This window comes from Macadamia integrifolia, chromosome 11 (assembly GCF_013358625.1).
Source record: "Macadamia integrifolia cultivar HAES 741 chromosome 11, SCU_Mint_v3, whole genome shotgun sequence".
Lineage (NCBI taxonomy): Eukaryota > Viridiplantae > Streptophyta > Magnoliopsida > Proteales > Proteaceae > Macadamia > Macadamia integrifolia.
Genome location: NC_056567.1, coordinates 720,500 through 731,186, shown reverse-complemented (window position 1 = coordinate 731,186; position 10,687 = coordinate 720,500). Strand labels below are relative to the sequence as shown.

At 39.9% G+C, this 10,687-nt stretch overlaps 1 protein-coding gene across 1 annotated transcript; it reads right to left on the bottom strand.

Moving 5' to 3' along the window:
• Positions 1-276: 276 nt before the first annotated feature.
• LOC122092696 (DEAD-box ATP-dependent RNA helicase 36) lies at positions 277-8,029 on the bottom strand. Its single transcript, XM_042662933.1, has 6 exons — positions 7,327-8,029; positions 5,979-6,301; positions 5,458-5,661; positions 5,285-5,366; positions 4,248-4,346; positions 277-604 (listed from the first exon to the last, which is right to left on the bottom strand). The coding sequence occupies exons 1-6, from the start codon at positions 7,924-7,926 to the stop codon at positions 443-445; spliced, it is 1,470 nt and encodes a 489-aa protein (XP_042518867.1). The 5' UTR covers positions 7,927-8,029; the 3' UTR covers positions 277-442.
• Between the last annotated feature and the right edge of the window lie 2,658 nt (positions 8,030-10,687).

The window sequence follows — 10,687 nt, the reverse complement described above, 5'->3', positions numbered from 1 at the left end:
TTAGAATGGCTCATTTTTTTGTTTTGATTGAAGGAAAAAAATGAAAGAGTTCGTCATTTTTTGTTCCATCAAAACCGGATAACTGGAAAGAGTGGAGAAACAAGGAAACTGTTTCCCTAATTATAATCATGGTAACTATATCCTTGTTTTGCAACTATCTTCACGTTGAGGACTAATCTCCTTGTTAATGCTATTGGATTTGCTACATGTCCAATTTAATAGCTTGGCTCATCATGTATTGGATTCTTCCCTTTGTATTCTTTTAGTGGCCTAAAATTTTCAAATAAATGAGTTTTTCGATTAATTATCAGACTCATTCTGATACTTCGTTTAGTACAATTGACTGGAAACTGGCAGCTGCCACACAGTAACTACACCACCAAGAATAATTCTTCTTTTGACAATGTAATATAGTCCCTTGTTTCCGCATGTCACCCACCTCTTACTCCTTAGCAGATCTTTGCCTTTTCCTTTTCTTGTTACGTTTCTTCAATAAACCTTTCTCTGCTAATGTTTTCAGCTTCTGGGCTTTCCTCTCTTTTGCTTTCTCTTCAAAGCCGTCCTCCATCATCTTCATCGTTGCGACACGCCTGGCCTTGTACACCTGTAAAATTCCTCAAGAATATTATCTTACGGTATTTGCAGCTAGTGTCACTTGAGAACAAAATTAATAAGCAACTAATCCACTGGCATATTAGTTATCAGTAACATGTATCCACAATCAGAATACTAATAATAATCATGAGGGTAATGGTATGTTTAATATAACTGAATATTGAAGGTCAGGGAAATGAACAAGTGAAATTTCAGGTAGGCTCAGATTCTTCAAACATACTTGGGCAGTAAGGCAGCTTTATATTTATTGTGGGGTTAACACATCTGAGGAAAAGAAAGTTGCTATTTATCTGCAATCTTAATTTCATCCACCCGGTTAGTTGCAAACCCTTCAACATGATCACACCAACCTCTCTAATCCCCCATGCAGAAATAACTTCAGCTTTTGTTCCTATTGCAATTTTTCCTGCTCATTGACATGGAATGATTGAATTAAAACGTTGTTGTGACGAGAAGGAACACATTTTGACCTCTTGTCCAACCCTACTCAAAAGGAGGTAAGATGGGTTTTTGAACTACATACTACAATGTACACCTGACGCCTTTTTCTTTTACTAGAACTGCATCTTTACAATCATTGTGAAAGTAAAAAAGGCACTAGTAGGGGTATGGAGAAGCCATGCAACTCACATAGTTGTAAATAGGGAATGCATGCAAAGTGCTACTATCTGGCAGTCAATGAATCCAACCTAGGATAAATTATCATGCCAAAAGCTAACATCTCAGATTGTCAACTTTTTCTGGATAACGCAATGGTTTTGCATCAGATAATTAGGACCAGCAAACTGCGTGAGCTCTTTGACCTAAAGCAAGACCCAATAATTGAAGGTCCTGAAACATTCCAAACAGAAGCGTGCAACATGTACAGACTTGATAAAGGAAGAGGTGTTTCTGTTCTCAGTTCCTGTTGTAAGTACTCTAATGCTCACATGAGCAGCTACTGAAAATAGATCAGGTAGCATCTGTTCTTGAAACAAATAATTTTCTGCAATGAAAATAGATCAGGTAGCATCTGTTCTTGAAACAAATAATTTTCTACAGTGAATCACATTGCTTCTCATTCTTAAAGTAACACTGCATTTAAGAAAAGACTAATGTGTGCATAATACAAAAGGGGTTTAGTTGTAAAATATGTATTTTCTTTCCTTTTACGATGTAATTTTGAGGGGAGGGCATCTATGTAAAATGAAAATCTCATTATTTATTAAAGTTAATATAAAATAAAATAAAAAAAATCCTCTTTTTAAATTTAATTTAACAAAAGAAACCCACAAACCTATCCGGAAAGGAGAAGTTGCAGCTTCTTCTTCCCTCTTTGATGCCTGATGGCAGAAGCAACAGAAGCAAGTGGTGGGGTTGCAACAGCAATTACAGGTATGTACTTTCATTGTTCTTCTTCTTCTGTGTTGGTGGTGATGGTGCAGCAGTTGCTGCCACTGCAACTTTGCAGCCGCATTGGTAGCCTACTTCTTATTCCTCCTTTTCCCCCAATTTTCTCCCCCTTTCTCCCACTTTTTTCATGGGTTCTGGAGCCTGGGTGCGTTGGACGACTTGGTGCCTAGGCATCACCCAGGTGATGCCTAGAAGATACCTTGACAACTATGAGTGAAAAGCCTAATTTGCAGGCAAGATAACTCGGTTGTATTTGAAAGAGTTGTTATCTCAGAAAATTTTCCAATGGAAACTAATGAAAGCACAGGCAACCTGATTATTCCATTAGAATTTCAGGTGATTGATGTTGCAAAAATGTTGAGGCTATACTTACCCTCGGGGGGGGGGGGGGGTGGGTGTTAAGACTATGGCTAGCTCTTGTCTACCCCTAATCTATAAATTTGCAGCAAGCAAGGTTGTCAATTTGGTTACAAGATAGACCATCTAATCGCGGATCGCCTGGCATCACCACATCTCCCAGAAACTTGACAGGCCAAATTTTAGCACAATTCTTCATGATTACTACTGTATCTAAAGTTCATACCAATACAGGACAGGAGACACAAAGACAGCTTATGTAAAGAAAAGGGGGAAAAGTAGTTTGGCAATCTGATCGTCTTAGCTCAATAGGTAAGAGCATGTGGCTTGTATAAAACATGATGTGGACTGAAATATAGGCAGCAAAACTTAAGCAACATATAGTGACAAGTAAACTCCAAAATTATAATTCACATTCACAAAATATATGCAAATCTGGATTCTAAAATCTAAATCATATGGTCTATTTTTAGACATTAAATCCAAAATGATTCTACCATGCCCACATAAGAAGTCAAGTTGGCAACGTCTTCACACCAGCCCTCTCAAACCACCCTTTTCTCTCCTCAGACCCTCTCTTCACCCAGCCCATGTCTTTCTCATCCCCTCCCCACTCTTATGATCTGCCCATTAGGCCTAGTCCTCTGTCCGCCCATTCCCCTTCTATTGGGCCAATCCGCCCCACCCTGTCTTCGTTTGGTCATGCTCCCTCCCTGGGTGTTCCAGTCTGGGCCCCCCATATCGTTTCTGGGCTGACCCATCCTGCCCTCCGACTTCTGCCTACCTCACTTATCCATCTTCATCCTTCGGATCTGGTTCCTGGATCAACCCACCAGCTTCAAAACCCATTACACCATTCTTCTCCGCCTGCCCTTCTTTCCACTTCAACCTGGTTGATTGAATCCCCATCTCTGGACTTGCTGAGTGCAGCTCTTTCCCCTATGTCCAACCTCTGCCCCCCTTGCCCTCAATCGTCCATCATCCCCCAATTCTTTTTTACCGCCAGCTTCATATAAGCTCCCCTTCATATCCTAAGAAGTTGTCCCACTTGGCCTCTTTCTTGCCCAGTACGAATTTTGCTCTCTTTTCAAGATACAGCATGCTGTTTTCTGCTGCCTCAGAGGAGGGTTTGGCCTTCCTCACAGATTGTATCTCAGTGATCATGGTTTTTGTCAGGTCATTTTGTTGTGATTACTGGGCAGGCCTACATTTACTGTGGTTATCTTCAATTTCTGGTCTGAGCGCATTCTCCTTCGATGGTCGACAATTTTCAGATTTGGGCCTCTTTCTTATTTTTATTGTTATCTTTGGCCCCCCTTGGTGTGCTGTCTCCCTGGGTTTAGTATGTAGTTAATTGGGGTCTAGTCCCTTTTCTTCTTCAGGCCCCTGCCTCTCTCCCCCCTGTAAAGGCAGGGTTTTGTATTTTGTTTGCTGTAAAGTTTTTCCCTCCCCCTTCTCTTTCCTTTGGAAGTGAATTTTTTATTCACCCAAAAAGAAAAAAAGTGGCTAACCTAGATGTCCCTAATCTTCATATCAAGGGAACTCTAATTCTCTCTCTAAAAGTTAAATTCAATAAGATTGGTAAGTGGTTTTTGCGTAGTCAAAAATAGGAGAATGCCTGATCTTCATATCAAGCGAACTCAATTCTGTCTCTAAGAATTTAATTCAATACAGCTCAGTGGATGGTTTTTCCCTAGCCAAAAATAGGAGAATGCCTGGTTGACAGGCAAACTGAAAGTCCAGGTGCGCACATAGCTCAACCTTGCGTAACACCTATTCACCACGTGGGCACTGCCTTGAAAACCTGGTAGCTAAAAAAAATCATCACAATCATGCAAAAATTATCCACAAAATATTTAGCAGCAATGCAGTGAACCTCTTACCTTTGTGATTTCATCAAGAACCTCAGTGTCCTTGTATTTAGTAGCCTCCAGTTCTTTTCCAATGACAGCCTCTATCTCATGAACAAGATCTATATCATTCTGCATGATTCATGAGCCAAGGCAGGTGAAGTCAGTAAAATGATTAACCACGTAAGAACATTTCTAATAAAGTAATCAGAAATACATATCAAAATGAACTGACATTATTGTGACATTGATTGAAATATAATGTTGACATTAAATCACAACTGTGCACTATTCCCATTCCAAACCCCATGCCTCTACCACTACTGCGCCACTTCTCAAGCTAATGAGCATGAATGGTGAAAAGTCAGGTGTATGCAGAGTTCAACCACCTGTACTGATGCCTGTCTCGATTGGAAGAAGCCCCCCCTGTACCATGATCCCAACATTCTCCTTTATTGGCTTGGTTGCCAGCCAACCAGCTTGGCCTGCTGCAATATGGCCACCAGCCCTGCTAGGCCAGCCACCCACCTGGATCGCTCGGCCAACCGCAGATTTGCTGCCAGCTGCATGGCCAGCAGCCCGCAAGGCTGCCAGCTATGCTTGGATGGCAGCCGCTTTGCCATTTCCCTCCACTAGGCCGGGGCCCCTCCAGCATGACTGTCACCTTGGCTAGGCCAGCTGCCCTCAGCTGTGTCCGCCTTCTTGCCAGAGGTGCTTTCCTCATCTTGGCAGCTGCTTGGAGATGAAGCGTTGAGATGTTGGTTAGGGTTTGTGGAACCCTACCTGAATTGTCTTGGTTGCCATTGCTTTGTTATTGGCCCTTGCTTTTGTTTTTAAGCCCATGCGGGCTTTTGTGTTGTACTGGACATGTCTATGAGTCCTTTGTTTCTTGTTTACCCATTTGAGCTTGGGTTGTAGCCCTTAATGGGATTTTTGTTACCCTTACCGGGGTTCTTAATTTTCCCTCCCCCTTCTTTTAACATCAAAAAAAAAAAGAGGTGTCCTACTTTGGTCTTCTCTTTTATACTTACAGCTTTAATATCTAATCAATACTATTTTGTAGTACTAACCTCTGTAACAAAACTCACAGCTAGTCCTCCTCTGCCAGCTCTAGCAGTACGGCCAACCCGATGAACATAGTCCCTAGGATACCTGTAGAAAGCTGAAAATTAAGTTCCCTAATATAAATATATAACAACCACAAGTAAATTCCCATTATTTAGAGATGTCAATAGAAAATAACCTTGGAATATCATAGTTGATAACAAGATCAACTGTTGGAATGTCTAACCCACGACTGGCTACATCTGTTGCCAGCAAAATAGGAACCTGACCAGATTTGAATTTATGTAGTGCAGATAATCTCAGAGACTGTGACTTGAATGAATGCAGTGCAGCAGCGGTCTGATCAAGTTCTTCCAACAATAGACTCAACATGTGACAACTCCTGGTTCCACATTAAACATATGAAATTTGAAGTCAATTCTTAAAGGCATCTATGGTTTTAGAATCTAAAAATGAAGATTTCAGTATGTCAACAATGGTGTAAACACAAGGTACCGACTGGGTTGATAATCAATTATAATAAATAAGTTATCATTAGTTGTTACAAGGGAATAGGTATGAATGAAAGTTACAGAAAAGAACCATATAACAGCTGATCATATCAGTATCTCACAAACACAAGGGAAGCATCATAACAGATATATACACTCGAAAATAAAAAATTTCAATACATAATTTATATTCTGAAAGAAATTATACCTGCAGGTAGAAACAAAGATCATGACAGAGCGAATTCCCATCTCATCCATTTTTGACAAAATGTATAGGAGATAAACATCCTTCACATTCTTGGGAACTAAAACATACTGTTGTTTGAGGGATTCAACTGTCTTAAAGCCCTCATATGCCTCATAAAAGTAGGCCTTATTTGCAGAAAGCTCAAGTAATGATTTTAGATTGTCTGTCATTGTTGCAGAAAACAGAAGAGTTTGTCGCTCTTTGGGCATGCACTGAAACACAACTCTCAGTTCCTCTTCAAAACCAACATCCAATACCCTATCTGCCTCGTCCAAAACAAGAAACTGAGAGAGACAGTAACTAAATGAATAAATAATAAACATTCCATGAAAACACTCAGAAAAAGGATCATCAATATGTATGCAAACAATGGAAAGTCACAAATCAAAATGTAACTACAGAAACAGTTGGACTAGTTATATTAGACTTTATAACTTTTTTTTTTTGATGGCTCAATGCTACATTATGGATGTTCCACTGTTGCTAAATAACTTATAAGATCAGGGTTAGACAGAACCCTAAGCAACCAGAACTTCAATTGTCTCTACTCAAGAAAATTAACGTCACTTTTCATAATATATCCCCTGCTTCCATTGTATTCCCAATAACTTCTATAAATCACGAGATGTCACAATTCCAAAGTCATAAGTTCACCTAATAAAAGGGCACTCCTCTGTAGTACATTTCAATAAACAAAAACATAGATGCCTGGATTTTCAATTGTCTCTATATCAAGGGCAATTATATAAGTTATTCCCATATTTCCTGGATCCTCTCCAGTGACTGCAGAGGACTGGTGAAAGAAGACGACAGGGTATGGGGAGTTGGGAGGACTCTGGTTCCCCCCATCTGTTTTCTCTCACCAGTTCTCTCCAGGAGCCGAGGCCAGAGACATCAGAATCCAAAGTAAGTTCCCATTGTAACTCCCATAAACAGGTATTCACTCTTCACTATAACCTCATCAAATTTAATATCCAAGTTAGATGACATTCGATGTCAATTTATCAACAATCATATTTACACTTTCCTTGATTAAAACACAAAGCAATTTACGCTTTCTTTAGTTGAAACACAAAGCAATCTTTCTCTCCTTCATTATAGAAGTTGATCATTGCAATATGCTAAGCCTTTTTTAATTGCAGGTGCAGCTTAATTCAACTTTACAAATACCCTCAATTTAAGATAGGCACAGAACACCCATTTCAGATTTTCAGATTCCATAAGAAAGGGTTAAAAAATCACGTCAAATGAATGAACTTTACAAATTAAAATAACCAGAAAAACGTACAAAATCTCCATTACTATTTACCTTAGTCTTGGAAAACACAGAAGGAATATCCGGATTATCCTCGAGTAGAACCTTTACCCTTCCCGGTGTAGCAATCACGACATGAGGCCGTCGCATCAGCGTTTGCGCCTGGTTAATCATATCCATCCCTCCAACAATAACAGCACAACGTAGATGCAAGGAAGACCCAAGCGCCCTGAACTGTTCTGCCAACTGGTAAGCCAGCTCCCTAGTCGGCGTTATCACTAACGCAAACACACCAAACGGATTCTCAGCAAGACGATGCAGAATCGGCAGCGCAAAAGCAGCAGTCTTTCCACTACCGGTTTGAGCTATCCCAAGAACATCATTACCCGCAAGAATTCGAGGAATACAGTGTTCTTGAACTGGAGTTGGCTTCTTAATGCCAAGCTCTTTACAAGTATTAATAGCCCATTCGGAGAGGCCGAGATCAGAGAGACTGCACAAATTGGATTCGGGATCTGTTGATTTTTCTAGTGTTTTTGGGTGGAGTTGAGGATTTTCGGAGTTTAATGAAGGTTTCTTATAGGGCTTTGGGTTGAAATTCTTGGAGAAGAGAGGGAAGTCTACATCGACCAGGGTTTCTTCTTTTACTTCCATTCTGTGTTTTGCTCGACTCGTTTTTCAAAAATCTGTTAATGGCTTTCGTTCGCCGGGACCAGGGAAGAACGTCAAGGGAGTTTTATTTAGGGTTTTACTTCGCTTCAGCATCTAAATTTCACTACTCCTAGTGTCATTTACAACTTGACGATTTGCCACGTGAATACGGTGCAAGGCTTAAAATCGGTGAAGAACCGGTTGGAACTTGGAATCGGTCCCTGACTCCCAATAATCCTTAATTCTAAGGCCCGTTCGTTTGATGGAAGTTTGACAGGGTGGAATTTAAGGGGTAAGATAGTTGTATGAATTACCACCATAATTAGCGAAAATGGAAATGATAAAAAAAAACTGAAACACGGACCATATGAGTTTTAAAGGTGAAAACTTTCAAATCATATTGTAGAAAAAAAAAGAAGGTAAACGGACGATATGGATTTTAAACGCATAGGTTTAAAAACAAAAAGAGGGAACAAAAAAAAGTCAGTATACTCATGTAAGTTAAAGAATTATTAGATGAATACATGCATCTAATGTTCAATATAATTATAACATCCAACATTAATGCATATATATTTTCTAATTCATTTTTTTTTGGTAACTATTCTTTAATTCATTATAAGTTCTACGACATATCATTGAATATCATCTAACACCAATTCTAAATTGATACACGATAACAAAAAAACATGTCCAAAGTCTTTTTTAGCAATGAATTTTGGTTATGATGTTCATTGTTGTTAACAGAGTTAATCACACTTTTGAAGATGCATGTTCCTTTGGAGTTGGGATTCATTATATTAGAAAAAAACTTTTCAATAAATGCATCAATTTATAACTCAATTTTGGGGTTTGAACATTGAATTTCAATTGAAGGTGATACCATGAAAAATGCAGGACTTTGAGTTAGCTTTATGTTGGTGAAAAAAATCATGTCGATCAGGGTTCGGGAGACAAAGTTATCATTAGTTAAGTAGCCACTATGCTCAACAAGTCTGAAATCTTAAGAAAAACCAAAAGGTAGAAACATGTTTTAAACGTGTTTAGAATGGAAATGCATGCCGTTTTCCATTTTTTCCTGATTTTTTGGGAAGCATATGAAACAACATGCTTTAAACGGTAAAAAATCGGAATACGTTTAAGTTTTAAACATGTTTTTGCGTACTATGACTACAATCCCAATAGGATTTGAGTTGCTTATTTTGACATGTGAGATTTTGGGGGAAAATTTTGGGTGATACATACCTTGGCTGTCACCCTTGCTCATAGTCGAAGAAATGGAATAATTCACCTTTTTTCTTGTGTTCACAAATACCCAAGGCTATAGTATTTAAAAAAAAAATACCTTCATGATTTGGTTGCAGCCAAGTTTTGTTCCGATTTTAGGGTTACAAATCAGATTGGATTTGATTTTGATCCACACATATGGAATCCATCACAGGGTTGGATTCCATGTGTGGATCAGGATTCGGATCGTACAAGAAATCATGCTCGATTTTGGGAGACATTGCCAAAAATCCTATCCGGCCGACATGTCTTGTGAATTGAATTCTTCCTCCCCAACCCCTTCATGTGAAAGTCGTCTGTAGACACTGCACTGATGTAGTGAGCATCGGGTGACTGAGAGCCCCTTAGGGTGCATGTCTAGATGCTCTCAGTCGTCTGATGCTTACCACACCCCGCCACTCGCCGGAGAGAATGTGGACTCTATCCGTTGCCTGAAAATTGTAGGATTTTGTGGAATTGCAGCCCCTCGTGGCCACTGTAGCAGCTTGCACCTGGGTTGAAGTTTGAAAATGAAATAAAAAAACAAAGAGGAACAAGAAGAAGAATAGCTCCAAGCTTTCACGTCTTCGACACCCACTGCCCCCTACCTTCTTCCCCACCACCTAACACCTTCTCCAACTGCTGCACATCACCAAAGCCCCGTCATCATCCAATCAAAATGTTGCCATCGCCCAACACCTCACCCCTATACATCGCCGCAAACACCACTGTCCTGCTCACACATCCGCAGCCATGGTTGCACATCGCGGCAAATACCGCTGCCATGGTCGCACCTCCAATCCTCCTAATCCGTACCGTCTACCCTTTCTACCACTACCGCTGGCCCAGACCTTGCAGATCCACTTGCAATCCCCAGTCTCCTCTCCCTTCCCTGCAATCACGGACCTCAGTCTCCTCTCGACCCTAACCCTCGCAACTCCCACTCCTCTCTAATGCGCTAATTCTTCTTCTTAATTGGAAGAAATCATGTTATTCCAAGATGGACGAGCCCCCATTGCAGTAGGTGACGTTGTCTCTCTCTCTCTCTCTCTCTCTCTCTCTCTCTGTGTAGCCACCGCTTTTGAAACGTCCTCCCCAACCATCTCCACACTTCACTCTGCATCCCAGTAAGTTCTGGTGAATTATGCATTTCTGGGAAAGTTAGCAGGTATAGAAGTAGGAAAGAAAAAAAATGGTTCACAAACACCAATAAAGAGATGGTACGGTGTTGAAGCAGTTCAAAGTGAATCCATCAAATCCTAATAAAAAGCTCCTGTTTCAGTATAAGAAATACCAAAATCAATTCCCAATATCGTTTCATGGTAAAAAGGGGGAAGTGCACTAAAAAACCACAATTAACTTATAAAAAGAAATAAACAATATCCAAATTGTCCATAATTCTCAATTCTAAATCATAAAAAGTGTTTTAATATAAGATGTAGCAAATACTAAATTATAATAAACGCCCAGCATGCCTCAATGCATTTCCAACTAATGT

Bases quoted from the DNA above. Each gene is read 5' to 3' on its own strand.
- LOC122092696 (XM_042662933.1), bottom strand. From the start codon at position 7,926: ATGGAAGTAAAAGAAGAAACCCTGGTCGATGTAGACTTCCCTCTCTTC. The intron at 6,302-7,326 runs GTAAATAGTAAT...TGTCTCTCTCAG, and splicing joins CTGTGTTTTCCAAGACTAAG to TTTCTTGTTTTGGACGAGGC. The intron at 4,347-5,284 runs GTTAGTACTACA...TGAATCATGCAG, and splicing joins CTGTGAGTTTTGTTACAGAG to AATGATATAGATCTTGTTCA.